This window comes from Cibotium barometz, chromosome 6 (assembly GCF_041138505.1).
Source record: "Cibotium barometz isolate CiBa-2024 chromosome 6, ASM4113850v1, whole genome shotgun sequence".
Lineage (NCBI taxonomy): Eukaryota > Viridiplantae > Streptophyta > Polypodiopsida > Cyatheales > Cibotiaceae > Cibotium > Cibotium barometz.
Window position 1 is genome coordinate 34,863,909 of NC_141051.1, and position 21,610 is coordinate 34,885,518.

Below are 21,610 nucleotides of genomic sequence, written 5' to 3' on the forward strand. Positions count from 1 at the left end.
GCTCAGTGCTAAGAAGCTGGCAATAGAAATCAGTGGCAATCTATCTAACCATAAGAGGATCTCAATGAGGAGTGCCATGTGAATCCTGCAGCAGCTGCCTGACACTATCTCTGGCATGAGATTGGCCATGAGTAGCAAAGAAGTGTTTGTTGCATTTGCCACCCATTTGGGTCCAAAAGGATTCTTGGGCATGGTAGCAGTACTCCACATGCTGCTCAAGAGAGTGATGAAGCTTTGTTGTAACAGTACATAAAGAGTCTACAACCAGTGAGCATGAGGATGTTTCTCGTGCTCTCTCTGTAAGGCAGCCACTCTACGTCTAATAGCCGTTTCTAAATCCAAGGCCTCTAGCCTCTTAGAGAGGGCACACATGTGAAAGAAGTTACTAATATCACAGAGAGCAGAGACCTTTGTGAGGCCTGTGAGAAGTCATGAGATCTCCAAATATCAAGCATCTAACATGATAGCTCTGCATCTGAGAACAAATGATCAAGGATGCGTACATGAGGTGTTGACCCTGGCGACTGGGATCTCTAATGCATAAAACCGCTTGGCAATGATCCGATTTTGAAGTGCAGCAATAAAAGTATGCCCACCTCTATCAAGCACCCAATCATCCATATAAAATCGGTCTAACCTTGCATAAATACATCCTACATCCCTTCTCCTGTTAGACCATGAATAAAGAAGAGTGAATGGTTTCCTCGGAATGTCATCCTCATGCCAACAATCTCTGGCCATGAGTGGAGAGTATAAACCTCTCTCTAGATGCTCTCTCAAGCTCTCTCAAGAGGATGCACCAAGCCCTCATGTGCACCTCTTTTATACATTGGCATCTCAACCATGTTAAAATCCCCACCAATAATCCAATGGTCAGCCTGAGGCAACAACGTAGTGAGAGATTTCCAAAAGACAATCCTCTCACCTCTATGGTTAGGAGCATAGAGGTTAAGAATACCAATGCGTGTAACACCTTGCATCTCATCCACAAAATCAGAGTAATTTTTTATTGAATACATGGAGATTAAACAACAGCATGATCCATAATTTTCATCTAAAGCTGGCTGGGTGGGCCATTGTATACTGATAGGAATGTCTGGCCTATTCCTCCTTGAGACTAGACCCCTCACAGACTGGCTATTGAGACCAAGTAGATAAGATAGCATCTCTTTTAAGCTCTTAAAACAGGGCACCACATGCATATCAATCCAAAGTCTTCAGTTTTCAAAAACTAGCTGCCCTGCTTGTGAATTGGTTACTTGTCCGGCTTTTATTTTAATGTGGTGTGTGTCAAAGGCGCACGCGCGGAAGCAATAAGAGAGAGCAGAGAGAGCAGACGTTGGCAGATGGAATGAAGAAGCTACCATGGACACCCCAGCAGTGGCCAACCACTAGGTACACCTCGGATTTGCAACCACCAGCTTGTCACCACCAAAAATGCCATCCTAAGCACCAACTGCCTCAAAGAACATTGAACTGTAGACCACACTACGTCCAAGAATCCCCATTCATGAACAGTGAACACATCACGTCCAAAAACTCCACAAGATAATGAACTTTGGTACACGCCCTGTCCATAATCCCAAAAACAACAATGAATGACTGCAGCACATCCATAGTGTTTTATACGCCATGTTGGTTCCTTGCCAGATGCCTAGTGCTTTGAATTCCGACACACGAATCCAAACACCCAGAAATTGAACTCCGACACACGGGTCCAAGTCATCAAAACGGGAGCACAGACTGCCCCTCTCTGCCACTCACATGCCTCTCTCTGGCTGAAGCACGTGGTAGCATCCATCCACCAAGCTAGAATGCTGGAGCATGTGCCAGTGTAGTCCTCGCCACACCGGCAGACGCCGTAGCATCCCTCTTAGAGTCACTGTCACTGTCATCCTCGTCAACTTTGCCTTTGCCTTTGTCATTCGTCGAGCCTTGAGCTTTAGCTTTGGATTTGCAATCCCGAGCCAAATGCCCTCGCTTTCCGCACTTATAACAACGGCTCCTAGACTTCTTATTGGATTCCGATGCAGCATGTGCCGATTCTACATCCTTCGGAACTCGAATCTTGCCTTAGGAAATGAGCACTGCTTCCTCCTCAATGAGAAAAGAGCTGAGATCATCAAATTCCAGCTTTTCCTTCGTGACTTGTAAGCGTAATGCCCTCGAGACCATCTCGTACTCCTCAGGCAACTTCGTAAGAACCAAGGCAGCTAACTGGGTACTAGTTAACGCACTATTCATAGCCGATAACTGATCATGGATAACCTTTGCCTTCATTAGAAATGACTGCATAGAGGTCCCGGCTTCAAACTTGATGGAAAACAACTGGCCGAGAAGGGTTACTGCTCGCATTGTTGAGTCTCGATCAAACATTCCTGCAAGCTTTGACCACATTTCCCTGGCAGTCTTCAAAGTCTGAATGGCAGGGGAAATTTCCTTGGTGAGAGATTCTGCAATCGCCGACATTGCCTTCGTATTGTGAGCATCCCAATCCACAAGAGATTTGAGAAACTCCTCCTCCTGAAGACGTGTGAACCGATTGCTATCCCTTCGGGGACGTTCCTCCGAGCCATCAACAATGTCCCATAAGCCTTTTCTACTAAACCATAGCCTCATGATCAAGTTCCAATGCGCATAATTGTCGCCATTCAGTTTGTCGTCTTTGCTCGAACACGGGAGTCCCATCTCGAAAACTCCGTCCACCTCTTCTCAGTCGACCCGGTTTGCCCGCTCCAAAGTCTGCCAAAGCACAGAGACAGTAGCGTTTTTATGAAACGCTGCCAGTAAAGAGTCAATTTTTAATAACGCTGGAGTCTCAGGACTTTAGCGTTTATTTAAAAAAAACGTTTTTACAGATAGCGTAATAAAAGAAACACTAGCGCTGGCTCAGTCTGGCTTGACGCTGGCAGACAGCGATCTCCTTCTGCTGCACAACTTCACACCCAGATGCTCTCTCGCGATCAGAAGACGCCAGGCTCTGATACCATGTCAAAGGCGCACGCGCCGAAGCAATAAGAGAGAGCAGAGAGAGTAGACGTTGGCAGATGGAAAACGCAGGTAGGGAGCGAAAGAGAGAGAAAACGCTAGGAGATAGAAAGAGAGAGCTTTCGTACGACCAACGCAGCACTCAATTAGTTATTACATGAGTTTACAATAAGGGGCAAGGGTGCTTTAAATAGCCACCCAATGAATTTGCCCGACCCAGTTCACATGTCAAATGAGTAAAAAATAATACACAAATAACATAAGTAAAACAGGATCACTTGGGCATTTCACTTGAGGTGCACAAAACTTTAACAGTGTGTACCTGTAAGCACAAACCTTAGTAGCTCACAAACCATAGTAATATATAAAATAAGATAACTTACATTGTCACATGCAAAGATCTTGACATACTTTACCCTCTATATTAGCTAGGATTAAGATCCTTTTAGGGCATTGACTAGCTATTTTATGGGATTTTGATGTGCTGCTGTCCAGGGACTTGGCCGACAGCAATCGGGTAGGTTTAGGGATAATTTCACGAGTCTATAATAGCAAGGGTTACTTCGGTGATTAGTCATCTGACCCACAGGTCATAGGCATAGGAGATTCCTTTTGGAGGCCATGATTGGCTAGGATCTATGTACATCTTGATACATATATACAGAAAACACTGTTTCAGCAACATCTCTCTCTCCTCTTTCTTCATCTTTGCGTTTTTGTATAGTTCTTAAGACATGTAGTTCTTCTGCATGTTACATTGGTATCAGAGCCTGGTGGAAGTCCCAAAGGTTCTGAATTAGAGCAGATATGGGAAACGCACAGTACAAAGGTGGCTGTTTTGGTCCAGATAGAAAAACGCAGCCAATTGGTTCTTCGACATCAAGTATCCCAATGGTGCCAAAATGAGGGCAGCCGTGGGGTATAGAGCCCCTAGGTGGGTATCATTGGTTTGCCCAGATGCTCAGCCCAGCAGCAAGGACAGGGGGGTGGGTGTGCCCGGGAAGAAGAGGAAGAAGCAGGAGGATGAGGAACATCTATGGTAAGCTCGGGGTGAGACCGGGAATCATCGGACGAGGGTTCAACAAAGTGAACACCGCAGGAAATCACTAAGGGCTTCGTCTCCAGTTCCCATAAGAAGGATAGTTCAAGTGCCATATAAGCGAGCATGCCACAACGATGTATCCTCTTGAGCTACCAAGGCACGATAGCTTTGAAGAAGTTGTAGCAAATGAGACTGTGACTCATTCAAAGAGCCGCCAAAGTCCTTCAACCTGTAAAGACCGCCTTCCTGTACACCTTTGGCAACAATCTGCAGGTGCTAGTGTCAATAATCTCAAGAACTGAACTGTCAAACTAGACACCGTAGCCTTTCTCCGCGATCCAAAACACTGAGAGCAGATTGCTAGAGAGCTTGGGAACATAACGCAAGTCCCGGTTCGTAGAAGGCTGGCCAGGAGAAGAGTTAAGTCGCACGTTATGCACACGAGGCCTCAAGGCTAGAAGCATCGCCAATGGACACCTTCAAAGAGCTAGGTCGAATATCATGCAAAAAGGACCTGTCATGAGTCATGTGAGTAGTGCACCCACTATCAACCACCCAATCCGTAAGACGTGAGGTGGTAGGAACAAGTGAGTCCGTGGGAAGCTCTTCAATGCCGATGAAGATAGTCTCCTTGGTGGAAGAGGAACTCTGGGGTTGGTCGGTAGACGGAGGGATTTGATTGGTGGACTTCTTTGCAGAACCACCTCTCTTCTTCTTGCGACAGTAGGCTGAATGTGACCTTTGTGACCACAATAATGGCAAGTAACATGCTTATGAGCAATGATTGGAAAATCGTGCGCTCCCTAAGCTCCCCCCCCCCCTCTCTACCATCATTGCACCTCCACCCCTCTCTACCATCACTGCACCCCCTCCCCTTCTCACTTCTACGCCTCCCTTTGCTGCGCATTTCCACGCTCCCCCCCCACCCCCACCCCTTCTATCCACTTCGCTGCGCCCTTTTTCGCTCTACACCCCCCTGCCCGCCTGCCATCTTCGCTCCCCCCTCCCTTAGAGTTTTCAGAGCCGTTTTTTGTTCTCTTGTTTTTTTATATTTTCTTCTTTTTCTTTCTTTTCTTTTTTCTTTTTTTCCTTTCTTTTTTTTTCTTTTTTCTTTTTTTCTTCTTTTTTCTTTTTTCTTTTTTCCTGGTCTTCACTGTCAGGACTCCATGACAACAACTCCGTCATCCCCAACCGAGGCCGCTGTTGCTTGCATATTCTTCTCCAAAGCGGATTTTCAGGTGCTCGCCACTACTATTGCAACTTTAGAGGCCTCCACTCTGGGTTGCAAAATTGTTGGTAAACGCCCCGCGCGGGGGCAACTCATGGATCTTTTACAGGCAAGCCTCATTGGTGAGCCTGAAAGATCACCGACATTCACCCCTTGGGGCGCGGCTACTACCAAGTGGAGTTCAACTCGCCAACGGCGTCAAACCGAGTCATGAAGTTGAACCCCCTTGCATTGCGTACGGCACAGGCCTTCTTGCACGGTGGCAACACAACTTCGATCTTGCGTCTGACCCTTTGGCTGGCGTGTCAGGATTCCCACTGACAGTTTCCTTCCCAAGCCTCAGGAAGGAATACCTTCCTCTTCTCCCGGTGATTGGTGATGCCATCGGGAGAGTGATGGACTCCCCTCCCACCACTGCCTCGGCCCTCGCACAAGCAGCAAGGATTCCATCCCTTCGCATCTGTGCGGCCTCGTCGGATTTAGTGCCTCACTACATATCTATTCCTAGCCTACGGGGCAACCCCATCCAGCTGCACGTGAAGTATTCAAGCCTTCCAGGCCAATGCTTCATTTGCAGATAGATGGGTCATTTAGCCAGATCTCGTGTTGATCCCCACCAAGGGCCAGGGAGAGAGGCAGGCCCTCAGGCAACGGAGCACCAGGCCCTGACTAGAGATGACCCAGTTGCCAGCAAATGGCGGACGGTTGGCCCAAGCCCGGGCCGCCAGCAAACGACCACCAGATCCGAGCGTGGCCGCTGCGCGCGCCAGACTGGCAGAGCTCAAGAGGGTTCGGTTCTATCAAAGAACCATTAGGAGCATTTATCTCAGCATTTTCCCGTTGGTGATGCACCCTCTCCAATCCAGGAGCGGCGGGCCCCTTCGGCACCCTAGTATGGCGGCCGATCCCTCGTCGAGATTCCCTCCCCGACCCCCATTGTTTTGAAAGGCCGGTTGGCCTCTCTGAGCCCCCGGCGGGCCCCTCCCCTCAGCTTTCCTCTCCAGTGGATCCCTCATAGTAGCAACACCCCTCCCGGCCTCTCTGCCCTCTCTCGCCGCCTCCCCCCCTCCTCCCCCAGTCTCAACACCAACTTTACCCACCGTAGTGCACTCCACCCCGCCTTTATCATCCGAGCCCTCCTCTTGCCTCTCCAGAGCACTCTCAACGCCCCCCCAGCTACCCCTGACCCGAAGCGAAGGCAACCAACTGGATCAGTATGTCGCTTGATTCACTGATTTTCCAAACTGGTAGAGATGACCATTGCCGCCTCCCTGATGAGGGCTCTCCCACCACAATCCCCAGGTGGGGCCCCAAGGATCCTGGGACAGCCCGTGGACTACAGTTTCTCCCGATGTCTACCGACGGAAGGGACCAACATGTTTGAGGAGACAATAGCCCCTGTTCGGGTATGTGTTGTTTTTCACCACTCTAGGACCTCTATGCCAGATAATGGCACGATGATTTTCTCCTTCCCCTTTAGTGCAGCCCCGAGGACAAAGTGGGATGCTGAGTTGGTGGCAGCTCTGCCATCCAAGGTCAGGCAGTCGAGCTTTCCCACCATCTCCACGATCTCCGAATCACCAACATTCTCACCCATTTTTGGCCTCTGGCTAGGATGGAGCTTGGAGGTTCAACCCATCGAGGCCAAGACGAGGAGATGGTAGTCTCCAATCTGGAGGTGCCGCTCTTTGTGTTCATGCATACTTCTGTTGCGGTACCTCTTCCCCCCTCTTACAGATACCTCCACTGTGATCGATGGAGTCCGGAGCATGCATATGTGCGTGCTCGTACGAAGTGGCATCACATGGAGGACAGGATTAGCGCGCCTTTGCCCCCGCACGGATTGTGATTATTCCCCGTCTAAACCCTCGTCCAAGACTCTTGGAGTGGAGGGCAGTTCCGCTAGTGCCACATCACACAGAGATTGATATGCGGATTGTTTCATGGAACATTCAAGGTTTAGGGGGGCCTCAGTGCTTTCATAGACGAGGCATCCTATGAGGCGAGCTTCAAAGGGCCATGGTGGGGGGGACCCATAGACATTCTTTTCCTCCAGGAGCATCATCTCTCAGAGGGGCGCACCTGCAGATACGAGAAGATTCTTCCAGGCAGGAATCACTTTCTAGTCCCCATCCTTTGGTCCTTCAGGGACGCAAGGAGGGGTGTGTATATCTGTCAATAAGCAGGGAGGGGTGTGCATTAATGTGTATATCTGTCAGTGAGCAACTACTGCCGACAGTGACTGAATCAGGAGTCATTGTCCCAGGGCGTGCACAGTGGATTACCATTACTATTGGAGAGGATAGCGTTGCCTTCCTCAACGTTTATGCTCCGAACGTCGTTGCAGGTAGAACCCTCTTTTGGAGCTAAGTACGGCACGCCCTCCCTCAAGCTAACTTTTGGTGCTTGGGCGGTGACTTTAACATGATAGAGGCAGCAAAGGACAGACTTGGAGGTGGCACAGCCACAGTTTCATGAGCAAAGTACTCGGCCTAGGAGGAGATGATTCTTGCAGTCAAGGGATAGGACCCTTGGCATCTTCCAGAGTTTGGGCGTAGCCCTGGGAGCCTTTGCTTCTCGAGATCGGATAGGAGCACTGGCCCCAACCTCTCTAGACTACTAGACACGTTTTATGTTGATGAGTGGGTTTGCAGCCAAGGGGGTATGATTGGTATTTTGGCAGGTACTTCGTTTTCTGATCACGCCCTGGTTATTTTGTCCCTAGAGGACCCTTGGAGGCATGACGGGCATGTGAGCTCAAGGATTCCGAACAGCCTCATTCAGGACCCTGAGATATGCAACACGATAGAGCAGATATGGGCAATCTTTCAGGCTCTGATGTGTGCACATATGAAGCTTTAGGGGAGATCAGTAGTTTCTTGCAAGAGGCAGCCCAGAGCCAATTAGAGGGTTTCCGAGAGTAGGAGAGGAGTTTGAAAAGTCGTCTTGCCTCTTTACAGCGACTTCAGAAGAGGTCCCCAGATAGCCAGTGGATCAAGAGTCAGCTTGCCGCCGCTCGCACGGAGATTAGATCCATAGAGGAGAGGAGGGTGGAGTACAGGTATCATGCCAAGGCCTCTTTCTCGACTCAAGCAAGCAACAGAGTCACAGGGGGTTTCTTTGAGATAGCCAGTCCCCATAGGAGGAGAGACGGTATTCGCAAGTTGCGTGGCTAGGATGGAGCTATTGTTTCAAATCCCCCCCAAGTGAGAGCCATTACCATGGACTTTTTTCGATCCCTCCCCAAGCATCTCCATAGGTGGTGGATGCACGCGAGAGGGGCTGGCAGTATACGAGGGAGGTGGTTCCCCCTTCTCTTCGGTCATTCTTATTGACATCATTTACTGCTGAGGAGTTGGCGGAGGCATTGACAACACTTCCCAAGGGCAGTCTCCTTCTTTCTTCGCCATTGGGACCTCATGGAAGGTGGCCTTTGAGCTGCCTTCAATGAGATTATGATCACCATGCCAAAGAGGCTCTCAAAGGGCTTGATTCACTTGATTCTCAAGGAGGGTAGTGACAGATTGGAGATCCGACAGTGGAGACCCATCACTCTTCTAGGGACAGCCTAGAGGATCTTGGCCAAGGCCATCAGCAAGAGACTTCAACCTTTTCTCCCAAACTTGATCCACAACACTCAGACCGGCTTTCTTTAGGATTGGAGCATTCTGGACAACATCTTTACCTTCTGGGAGGCGACAGCTTCGACCAGAATGCGGCAGCAAGACCTCATTGTGCTACTCCTAGACTTTGAGAAAGCTTATGATAGGGTGGATTGGAGCTTTCTAGAGGGCACTATGAGCCGGATGGGATTCCCCATGGAGTGGATTCGTGGAGTCTCGTGAAGACATGGAATGATCTCAAAATTTACCTAAGAGATTCTGTCCTCCCAGCTTTATGGAAACCAAGATGAATAAATTCTTAGAGTTGACCCAGGGGAGCAAAACTATTGAGTGTATCACCAAGCGTTCGCTCTTCTCCTCAAGTTCTCGCCACTGTTGGATGAAGAAAGCTGATGGCTAGGTTCATTCGGGGACTGACCAAACCTTTGAATATCCTAGTGAAGAATGCCAAGCCAGTTGGCATGCAGTCGGCCTGCTGAAAAAGCACTCCACGACTGCATCAGCAATCGGCCAGCAATAAATGAAGTCCACGACTGCATACGGCAAGTCGGCCAGCAATAAAATACTCCACGCTTGCTGATGGGCAGTCGGCCAGTCACACGACTGCTGATGGGCAGTCGGCCAGTCACACGACTGCTGATGGGACAGTCGGCCAGCCACTAGGTGCTCCTGCCAACCATTTGGCATCCAACCACACCATGGAAAAAATGGGAAAAAATAGGGAAAAATACGAGGAGTGAGGAAAAATGATAAAACACCTTATACAGGGCAGGCACACCCACAACAGAGGCCCTGGTGTATAAATATAGACAAGAGATGACTTCTAACACCCCCTCTCAGCTCCTGGCTGGGAAATCAACCCAAGGGAGCTGGAGTGCCGCCTGAGCGTAGCCTGAGGTAGAGACTTCGTGAAGAGGTCCGCCGCATTGTCCTCCGTCGAACAATAAAGTAGCAAGATGTCACCAGCCAAGATCTTCTCACGTACAAGGTGATACTGTATCTCTATGTGCTTGGTCCTTGCATGGAAGACCGGGTTCCGAGCAATAGCTATACAACTCTGGTTATCACACTGGATGACTGTGGGCTACTTCTGTGGAAACCCAATCTCGCCTAGCAGCCTCCGCAACCACACAACCTCACAAGTAGCACCACAAGCAACCCGGTACTCTGCCTCTGTCGAAGAAAGGGCAATAGTTGGCTGCCTCTTGCTGCTCCAAGAAACTGCTCCTGAGCCGAGGCTAAAACTGTATCCTGAAGTAGATCTCCTCATGTCTAGATCTCCTCCCCAATATCTGAGTCACTCCAACCTTGGAGCCTGAATCCATCCCCTCCTGTGTAAAAGAGTCCCAGATCCTTCGTACTCTGCAGATACTGCAAGATCCACAATCCTGCGTCCCAATGAGTCTTCAATGGCATCTGCATAAAAGAGCTCAACAGCCCCACGGAGAAGCTCAAGTCCAATATGGTGTTCAGCAACCAGATCAATGAACCAACCAACTTTCGGTACTGCGAGGCATCAACTGGCTCACAAGGATCAGTAACGGTTAACTTTGTGTTCGGGTCCATCGGCGAAGTAATAGGCTTGTAGTTCTCCATCCCAAAGGCCTCAAGCAACTCATGAACATACCGCTGCTGAGAGACGAAAAACCCCCTCTGGGTCTGCCAGATCTCCAATCCCAAAAAGAAGTGGAGTAAGCCTAAGTCGGTCATCTCAAACTCCTTTGACAAGGCAGCTTTCGGCACTCTAATGTGCTCCACATGACCGCCAGTGAGAATGAGATCATCCACATAAAGGATGATAAGCGTGACCATGCCGCGTTCCCGAAAGAGATACAGGTTCGGATCTGCAACCGATCTCTGAAATCCAGTCCGAATAAAGAAGGAATCAATCTTCTGATTCCAAGCCCTGGGAGCCTGTTTAAGACCATACAAGGCCTTACGTAACCTGTAAACCATCCCTTCAGATCCTGGAACAATAAAGCCTGGAGGCTGCTCAACATACACCTCCTCTTGCAGGTCACCATTAAGGAACGCAGATTTTACATCCATTTGAGACACGGGCCACCTCTGAGAAGAAGCAAGGGCAAGAACGGTCTGAATCGTGGACATCCGTGCTGTCGATGCAAAGGTATCCTCGTAGTCGATGCCTGGCCACCGCTGAGCATAACCTTTAGCCACAAGTCTGGCTTTGTGTTTGTCCACCGACCCATCAGATGCATATTTGGTTTTAAAGACCCATTTGACACCAATGACAGACCGCTTCGACGGCCTCGGTACCAACTCCCAAGTGTTGTTCTTCTCGATGGCATCAAGTTCCACCTGCATGGCTTTCCTCCAAGTATCCTGTGAAAGGGCTTCCTTTACGGAAGTGGGCTCTTTGTCCCGCATAATACGAGACATCAAAGCATAGTTCACCTGAGGAAACTCCACTGTATTGCTTTTATCTCGGACTCTATGTGATCTTCGAGGGCCGTCCTTTGTGGTCAACTCGGAGGGTAGCTCCGTGACACCTGACTCCCGAAGGGTATCTAACAACCACCTAGGTACTCGAACAGATCGTGGAGCCTCCTGTGATCGCGGGGGCTCTACTCCAGCTGCGGGCTCAACCTCCTGTAGTGACTGAGGATGATCAACTGGAATGATGGTCTGGGAATCATCATTAGACTCCTCTGGATCTCCAAGAAGTGGCGGCTCCTCGACAGTGGATACTGGAACATGTTCGTCAAAGACCACATCCCGGCTAACAGCAATCTCGTTCCTGTTTGGATCATACAACCCGTATCCCTTGGAAAGAGAGTTATACCCCACAAATACAAGCTTGCCGGACTTGGAGTCAAGCTTCCCCCTCTGCTTCTTCGGAATATGTACATATGCGTCACTCCCAAAGACACGGAAGTGCGAGACATCAGGTTTTCTGCCAAAGTATGCCTCAAATGGAGTCATATGGGGTACTGAAGTCGTCGGAGATCAGTTGAGGGTATGGACAGTCGTTGCCACAACCTCTCCCCAAAGTGGAAGATCACGATGCTCCAGCATGGTCCTCGCCATCTCCACCACAGTCCTATTCTTGCGTTCGACAACTCCATTCTCCGAAGGCAATCCTGTATTGGCCAGTTCCCTTTTGATGCCATGATCTGCACAAAATCTGAGAAATACAGTCGAGGAGAATTCACCTCCTTTATCAACCCTGAGAGTCTTGACCTGAAATCTAAACTCTTTCGCCACCATCACGTGCCGATCCTTGAACCGAGCAAAAGCTTGGTCCTTCTGAGAAAGAAAGTAGACCCACGTGAATCTGGTACAATCATCAACAAGCAGCATAAAGTAGAGACATCCTCCCAAAGATGGTGTCTGCTGAGGTCCACACAAGTCAGTGTGAATCAACTCCAATGGTTTCGAAGCCCGCCTGGAAGCCTGCTTCGGAAAGGATTCCCTGTGCTGCTTACCACGTATGCAAGAACTACAACGCCCTTGTATACTACCAACATCTGGCAAGCCAACCACCATCTGGTCTCGGAAAGCTCGCCTCAATGCATCCACATTTAAGTGGCCAAAACGAAAGTGCCACAAATCTCCGACCTAAGAACCTGTCAACGAGGAGAGTGCAGAGAGCTTGTAGATACCATTCTCCACACCGCCTTCCCAAACAACCTGGCCAGTCTCACGGTCCCGTAGAGCAACTGAATGCTCCTCAAATTCCACCCGAAAGCCAGTCTTGCATACTTCATGCACTAACAGAAGATGAAAACCCAGAAGCAGGGACATAAAGAACACGGGAAGCATGCTTGCCCCCCTTGCCGTCGAGAATAATCTCCATCCCGCCCTCACTGTGTATCGGAATAGTGGAGTTGTCGCCAATGAAGATGCGACCTGACTGCTGTTTCAGATCCAGAAAGAAGTCACGGGATGGAGTCATGTGCCTGGAAGCACCACTGTCAAGAATCCACTCCCAGGTATCCTTCGCGGTGAAGCCAACTGCCTCCTCGCTCGAAGACGATGAAGCGTCGGAGTCCACCATCTCTAAGTGCACAAATGCCGGAGTCTTTGCAACTGAGGCTGAGGAATCAGCACTCTTCCCTGTTCGCTTAGGACAGTTCCTCCAATAGTGGCCTTTCTCACCACAATCATTGCAAAATCTTTCGGCCTTCAACTTCTCTCGTTCTTCTGAGTCATGCTTCTTCTCAGAAGACTTCTCCGGTGAAGCCTTCCCTTTTCCCTTGTTGTTATTCCGGCCTTTCGACCGTTGGCCAGTTAAGGCCTCCGAACCGCCGCTGTGAGGAGGGTTTGTGAAACGTTCCTCCTGTCCAAGACCATTGGCACAAGCTCCTCCCAGGTAATGGTGCTTAGCCTGCCACTCATAATCAACGAGGAGTAGAAAGCAGGATACTGAGCAGGCAAGTGGGACAGCAAAGTGATGGCCATGTCTTCAGATGATATCTCTTTCCCAGCTTGTAGGACTTCCTGCTGAAGGGCCTGCAGCTTGTTAATGTGTTCCCGCATCGTCGAGGACTTTGCAGGGTTCATAACCCGCATTTGCACTTCCAAGGAGATCCGTTTCATGGGTGATACCCTGTTATAAAGTGAAGCCAAGTGCTCCCATATGCCTCTCGCCAGCGTCATGTGCTTTACATGATTGATCACTTGTGGTGTGCAGTTGAGGAAAATAAATGACCGGACCCTGGCGTTGACACGATCCCACATGTGTGCCTGTGCCTCTCGGTCCTTCCTCGTCGACAGTAACTCCCCTTCCTCTGCTTCCGGCCGTGAAACCCCGATGATGATGAAATCAGCAAGGTCATATGACTCCAGCACAGACTCCATGACCTTCCAGATGCCGTAATTGGACCCGTCCAACTGACGATCCACTGGGAACGTGGGGAGAGTCGGAATCTTCACGTGCTTCTCAGCCATCTCTAGTAAATCTGCCATAGCGGGGAGTAAACTGAAAGGGTGGGTGGGTGGGAAAAAAAATCTGTAAAACTTGCAAGTGGCTGTCCAGCACCTTTAGCCCGCCTTTCTCTTGCACCTTCTCTTCCCAAACAGTCCAAAACAGTCCACCGATCAGCAACCTAACGCTCCCCCACTTGCTCAGAAAAACTCCCAAGATCTATCACGAGCCTAGGACTCTGATACCATGTCAGAATATGCAGCGGAAATGATAACCAAACTTGGGTAGACAAGAGCAAGTAGACTGCAGAAAATAGACAGCACAAGAAACACAGAGAGATAGGTGTGTAAACTCTTCTCTATACACAAGATCTTATCGAGATGGCAAGGATCAGATGCTCTTACACTCTGGAACTCTAGAGGGGGAGCGAGCACAGTGGACTACTTGATGGGATCTCCTTCATTGTTACCTGATTCACGATTTCCAGTAGACCCATTGGCATAGCAGCCAATCATGCATACCTAAGTTTCACACTATAGATCCCCGAGAGATGGGCCAGCCACTCATCTACCTAGGTACCCGAGATATCAGTTTACACGTGAGACAGTTGGGGTTTACCGAGATTCAGTATCTAATGGCTTGTTCACTTTAGACCCGCATAGCCCTCTGGACGAGATCACGAGGGGATTGGCAGGTGTACTACATACATCCGCCTCATATGCATTTCCCTGCACTATGATCCCTTCCACCCACGCCCGCAGCACTGCCCCACAAAACAGTTGGTATGATGATGAGTGTCGTGAGACACGAGCACAGCTACAGCGTGAGATTGCCATTGGGTCTCACATGCATAGACAGGCCAGGATGATCTTTCGGCGCCTTGTGCGGAGGAAGAAACGAGCCTATCTGGCTAAGCTAGAGGAGGAGATCTACCAACTCTTTCCTGGGAAGGACAGCAAGAGGGCATGGAAGATGTTTCAGGAGAGACAGCTTGGTACTCCGATTACTGCACCTAAGGCATGGCATACTTATGCTAGAGAGCTATATGATGCACCAGGACAGCCCCCCACCCCCCCTCCACTGGGAGCTAGACCGGCTAGCAGCACCTTTTTTACTATGCGGATGGTGCTAGATGCGATAGACAGGTTACAGAATGGAAAGGCACATGATCATGATGGGCTAGTTGGAGAGCACTTCTCATATGCACGAGACACTTTGGCTCCGCTCATCGTACATGTGTTTACTCGTGCCATTTGTGAGGGTTTCCCGACAAGCTGGACAGAGCATATCATTGTACCACTCTTTAAGAGTGGGGACCCCATGGTACCAGGCAACTACAGGACGATCATGATTGGTCATTACTTGGCCAAACTATATGGCTCTATATTGGAGTCGAAGCTGAGCCGATGGGCAGAGAAGCATGGTCATTGAGCACATGGACAGGCTAGCTTCAGGAGAGGATTTACTACCTTGGATCACATACTGACACTTCGGGCACTTATTGAAGAGGGCAGGGTACAGAAGAGAAGGATACTGCTGCTTTGTGGACTTCCACAAAGCCTTCGATACCGTACCACGTGCCAAGCTTATGCACAGATTGCATGACATTGAGGTACCCGAGGATATGCAATGGGGGATATATGCTTTGTATGAGTCTGTGACAGGCAGAGTCCGAGCTCCAGGCAGACTATTTGATAGGGTGACCAGCACGATAGGGGTGAAGCAGGGATGCCCGCTATCGCCCACCCTCTTTGGACTGTACATTGATGCGGTCTCTGATTATGTAGACAGATTGGGAGGCCCAGGGGCATGCCTGGCAGGGGTGTTGATACCCATCTTCTTATATGCTGATGATATTGTTCTAATCTCAGACTCTCAGAAGGGATTACACAAACACCTGGATGCATTATAGGCTTTCTGTGCGGATAGAGATCTGACAGCGGTGAACCTTGGGAAAACCAAGGTTATGGTGTTTAACACCACACAAGCCTGGGTGATGAGATCAGCCTCAGTTCACTTTCCGAGGGGAGCCGGTAGAGTACGTCAGGTCATATGTCTACTTGGGAGTTACTTTCACAGGACCGCGTTTCTCCTTGAAGGAGGCAGCAGAGCAGCCTTGGGGGCACTTGAGAGGCAGTGTGCACACATCCAGTTTCAGGAGCCACACACCAAATTGTGGCTATTTGATACGCTTGTCACACCGACCCTCCTGTACGGAGCTCCAATTTGGGGACCCAGTATACATCACAAATCTCAGAGAGGGACAGATGAGGGATGGAGGCAAATGGAGAGACCACTGATTATGATGATTACCCGCATGATTCGGAGCAAATCATCAGTACCACATGAGATTGTTCGGGCTGAGCTGGGTGCCCCACCAGTAGTAACCGAGGCCCTGTTCCAGGCAGTTACCTTTTTACAGCGGCTATAGGAGCTCCCTCAGCAGAGGTACTCCCAATTGGCATTGACCTCATCCATACAGTGAGCAGAGGATGGAGATACTCATTGTTGGTACTCAGATGAGATCATAGTTTGACCTACATGGTTTGCGGATAGAGGCACTACCACCCTTTCAGTACAGTCTGGATTGTCCATTTTTGGATCTCACCCGCTCAGAGCAAAACCGCGTGATCAGGATGGATATCATCAGAGTGGACACAGAGAGGACATGGACTAGCCCCCCTTGAGCCCTTGGGCACGAAAATGGAGATACTCATTGTTGGTACTCAGATGAGATCATAGTTTGACCTACATGGTTTGCAGATAGAGGCACTACCACCCTTTCAGTACAGTCTGGATTGTCCATTTTTGGATCTCACCCGCTCAGAGCAAAACCGCGTGATCAGGATGGATATCATCAGAGTGGACACAGAGAGGACATGGACTAGCCCCCTTGAGCCCTTGGGCACGAAAATGGCTCATTACAAGAGCCATTTTCTACACACCTCACCAGATAATTTTATCACCCGCCCGGCGTACATGGATGTACACCTATCACATGGGATACGTTGTGCCATTGGACAAATCCGGACCTCATCACACCAGCTGCGGATTGAGACAGGGCGATATGTGCATCAGATCGTGGATGACCACATTTGTCAGCTATGCTACCAGGAGGTAGAGACAGAGGAACACTACATTTGCCGATGTACAGTCTATTATGAGATCCGAGGGAGATATCACTGCCTCTTCCGAGAGGGTTTTGGGCCGTTACGCAAGGTCATGGAGTTTGAGGATCAGAGATGCCTGGGATTGTTTCTACTTGAGCTCAAGAGACACAGAGAGACCCTCTTGGCAGACAGGAGGCCGAGCCATGATGTACCTAGACAGAGGACCCTGACAGATTTCTTCGGCACCAGCACCAGCAACCCAGCCCACACACCTCCTAATACCTCCTCCATTGGGCCATCAGGGCACCGACCACGCTCCCAAGGAGTCACCACTCATAGATCAGTTATCTTATGTCGTGCTCGTCGGCCATGCCCACCAAGATCCCGACCATAGCATCCTAACCATCGCCAGATCAGAGCCATTATTGCTCGGCATCGGAGGCGCCTACCTCGCTTCTACGACCTCTCCATTCTAGACAGCCCCATGGCGGAGATACTTGATCTAAGGCGAGGGCAACACTTCAACTGATCAGCATACATGGATCTACCTGATATACATTTTTCAGTATTTTCCAGTATTTTCTACTCACTATCATCTCGGAGTCTTACAGTTCTGTTCTTATAACTGTAGGACAATCAGTTTATTGTACTTTTTAGTCTCATTTAGTTGTTCTCTTTCATGAGACACCAACTTCAGATGTACTCTCAGTTTTGGTCTCATAGGCCACTATGGCCTCTTAGAGACGTTAATATATCATTTCATTTCATCTCTCTCTCTCTTGCACTCCTCAAATTAGCACACTCTAGTGCTTATCTTGCTTCCGCTCTGTGCACTCTTTCATGGTATCATCGCTCTAGGTTCAGAGTTACTCTGCTGTCCCAGTTTCTCCTCAGTTTTCAGCACCTTCTCTTCTGCGTTTTTCTTCTTAGTTCTGCTGCTGGTCGTCTTGCCTCTTCTAGGTGCTTCTCCACTGCAGCTTGTGGTCATATACTTCATCGGTTTTCGACCCCTGAGACTCTTGTACACCTTCTAGAGAAGGCCTCTTCTAAAATTGGGCTGCAGGTATAAGGCCATCAATCTGATTTATTTTTTTTATTATATAGATAAGCATATTTATGGGAATTTGAAGGCTAGCTAAGGTCAAAGTAAAATTTGGCCTTCTAATTGAAGATCGGGGTCGGCCTTCAAATTTCAGCCCTGCCCTAACTGGCTGCGATTACCTTACACTCTCTGATGAGGATTTCCAGCTTCTAGCCATGATTTTGTATTGATTCTTTCATACTTAATAGTAGTCTCTTTCTAACCAAAAAAAAAAAAGGTGAGAGCTATTACATAGTTAAATAAAAACATTTCAAGTGTGTAATTGCTGAACTGATCATGAATAACTAGTCAGCCAGCATTCAACTATATCCCCAATTAGCAAGCTACAAGAGGGCTTACCTTTTTGAGGACAGCCCTGCCTCATATGTGATTGTGAATTATCAAATTGGTTCCCTGTATAGGCAATGCTTCCTGAACCACAGACATGACTTGTTGAGAATACTGCTGCACTCTTCTCTGTTCCCTTGTTAGAAAGTAACCCTTGCAAGGCAAGACCTTCTCCTTGAGCGCGTTGCAAAATCTCCCTAGGATCACACACCTGCTTTTTCTCAATTGCTGTTACTTGGTGATGAACATAACCAAATTTGTTGCTCCCTTTTGTCGGTGCTGCTGAATTGAAGTGCATCCCCTCTTGAATGGCAAGACATTTAATGAATCCTGTTGAAGAAGTTTTGGTGACCGCATAACTTGTGTTGTTGGAACCATCTTCAGACAAAGGCCTTGCACGTGTCTTTATCCGATTGAGACCAAGAGATAAACCAAGGCTGGATGTATCCAGATCCAAGGTTTTCCCTGCTTCTGCACTAGCTGCTCCTGTGACGAGATGAGGTGGAGGTAGAAAATTACTATTGTTCTCTAAATTGGCATTAATTTCTCTTTCATTGCACTGGTTCTCTGAACCATGACAGCTTGCCTTTTCTTGTTTGATGCCTGATGGTGGATGGTCATTGGCTTCAGACAGATTCATCTCCTTGGGGCGGCTTTCACTTTGACAAGTGGCATCAGCTTTGGGTACGATATCAGGCACTCGTGTTATGACAAAGGTACAGCCTTCTCTTTACCACTTACTTAAGTTTAATTCCTGAATTATGGGATAATCTTCATCTATTTGACTGTTAATTTGCTCTATCTGTCTGTTTGTTTACAAAAATCACTTCTGGACTGGCCCAGGTGAAGAGTCTTCTGGTGATGTATTCAGAAGGATATCTTTCAGTAATCTCCTCTGAATTCTTTACTGACATGTCATCTAATGAGAAGAAGCTCCTTCAGGCTCGGGTTAGGGTTGGAAGGCTACCGAAGCAAGTGGCAAAAAAGCTACCATGTGAAGGGCGGCAAGGTATTGGGCGAGGGGGAGACAAAAGCTCATCTGTAGAGAGAGCATAGTGCACAGCTGAGTCCGGCAGCGTGCTGATTAGAGCCTTTGCAGGGGTAAGGTTTCAAAGGTGTCCAACATGCACCTATGTAGTATGTACCTCTCTTGGAATTCGGCTTATCGTCGGTAGAAAGCGTGGCTGCGAGCTCTTTTTCTGTTTCTGCGCACTAAGCCGAGGACGCTTTCGGCGTCATATATCTGGAGAGGGGGTTGAAAAGGTCCAGGAGGGGGGGCGTGCTACGCTACTCTGAGGTGGTGGTAGGAAATGGAAATGGCCCCAGCGGCTGCGGTACTATGGATATGGCCCGCCGGAGCAGCTTCGTGTGGAACAAAAGTCGCCTCCGTCCGCCTTCTGTCGACCTAGCCACGACGCAGGGGAATCTCAGTCTTAGGCAAAAGGGTGGGGTTGGGGGTGGGGGCGGGGGCGGGCGCATCAGCAGCCCGCTTCAGCATCCGTCATTCTCGTCTCGCAACAGCGGAAAATTTTGTTGTTGGGATCCTCTCCTGCTCGCGAGGATCCCGCTCTTCGGATTTTGTATATTGCGGGCAACACTGTTGCTTTCCCTCCATTGCTGCCCCCCTCTCGTGAGTCGTGACCACGTCCAATCATTCTCTTTGCCTTCCAATTTGTTTTCGAATGATATATATATGACTCAAGCTCTTTACATTCAATCCTGCCAATTTCTTCTCCAATAGAAGACTACAGTTCCTACATTTAATTTTTTACCGGCTTCCAGAAATAAGTGCCCTAGGGAAAAAAGGCACGCCTCTAAAAGTGAACCTCTCACTTGTTTGGTACCAAATCTTGCCCACCTAACATTAGAGCCACAACCCACCCAAGGCTCGGGTAAGGCTCCAAAAATTGCAGAGGGAGAGAAGACGTCTCAGGGTGAAGGAATTCAGCGTGAACTTCACTGTGAATTTTTTTTCCCTCTAGAAAAATATTTGATTGGCAATGTTGAACAAAACCCTTGCAACCCTACTAAACTATTGAAATTTGTAGGTATTTTTAGGGGCTTGCTATTTTCCTACTAAAAGGTGTGACTAACTATATTTGTAACTTTTGATTGCGCTACAAGCCCTCCAGCCCCTAGGTGGGACGCAGCTCTTATGTACCCCCCCCTTCTCTCTCTCTCTCTCTCTCTCTCTCTCTCTCTCTCTCTCTCTCTCTCTCTCTCTCTCTCTCTCTCCACCCCCAAAAAAAAGGCAAGCCTCTAAGTGAATCATTCACTTGTTTGGTAGCAAATCTTACCCTCCTAGCATTATGTAACCCTCCTTTATCTCTCCTCAAATCTCTCTCTCTCTCTCTCTCTCTCTCTCTCTCTCTCTCTCTCTCTCTCTCTCTCTCTCTCTCCCCCCCCCCCAATACTACATAAGCTCAACATTTGAATCACTATTGTGCCTATCAAGCTGCACATACAACACAAGGCACCTCTATCAAATGCTCAGTGAACCCACTCCCCTTCTCTCCATGCACTCAACCTAAACCTACTAGGGACATGGACCTGCTCTCTAAGGAAAGGGGGTAGGAGAGGGGTGTGATTTCCATAACACAAGGGAGCACGAGGGGCAATTACAATTTCCCTAGCATAAGGGATCGTTCTAATTTTAGAGGAGGGGGAGTCAACACATAGCAAGGGACTCAATTGCCATACTAAGGTCTACCTTTGGTGTAATAGCTTAAGGTATGTCTACCTTAGACTAATTAAACTAGTATGACGAGCTCAATTGAACTAAAGCTTCACTTAATAACTTTGTGTGAAAACAACCCTCTACAATGCCCATCAACTAGTCTTGCTTTACATGGTTTTATATGGCTGAGGAGTAGCATTGATGCACAAGGAGTGTCCTCGTATCGATTTCTAAGCATCAAGCCGACTCCAAAATAATGGGTTTTTAGTAATGCACATGTGATGCATTGTAAAGGCAATGACTATCATTTTTGTTGTAACAATGTATTCATCCTTTGAAAAAAAAAATTAAAGATTAAAATGAAGTTGAGTGATAATCTCAATTTAAAAGATTCAAAGAAATTAGAAAAACTATTTGGAAAGCAAAAAGATTCTTTGTGATTTTATTGGCTAGAAAGTAAAATTGTGATGCTTACATGTAGATGTTAGCAAGATCATAACCTTTCAAGTTTAAAAATTTCAAGGAAGATGTATAGTAAAGATTGGTCCATGAGGTCTACATATTCTACTTCACATCAACTTCTAGACAAGTTTGATGTTTGATTGGGTTGGTGATCATGTTGCTA

General features: G+C 48.5%; 1 protein-coding gene across 2 annotated transcripts in view; it reads right to left on the reverse strand.

The window, feature by feature from the left end:
• Positions 1 to 19,974, reverse strand: part of LOC147637675 (putative serine/threonine protein kinase IREH1) — a 181,013-nt gene extending 161,039 nt beyond the window's left edge. The window contains exon 1 of one of the 2 annotated variants that reach the window (XR_015266070.1): positions 18,321 to 19,964. Coding sequence is in view for 1 of the 2 variants with exons in the window: in XM_086799504.1 (XP_086655630.1) it covers positions 18,321 to 18,948 (628 nt within the window). In the remaining variant the exon portion in view is untranslated. Of the gene's footprint in view, positions 1 to 18,320 lie in introns of both variants that reach the window. The other variant, XM_086799504.1, reaches the window with a different exon arrangement.
• Between the last annotated feature and the right edge of the window lie 1,636 nt (positions 19,975 to 21,610).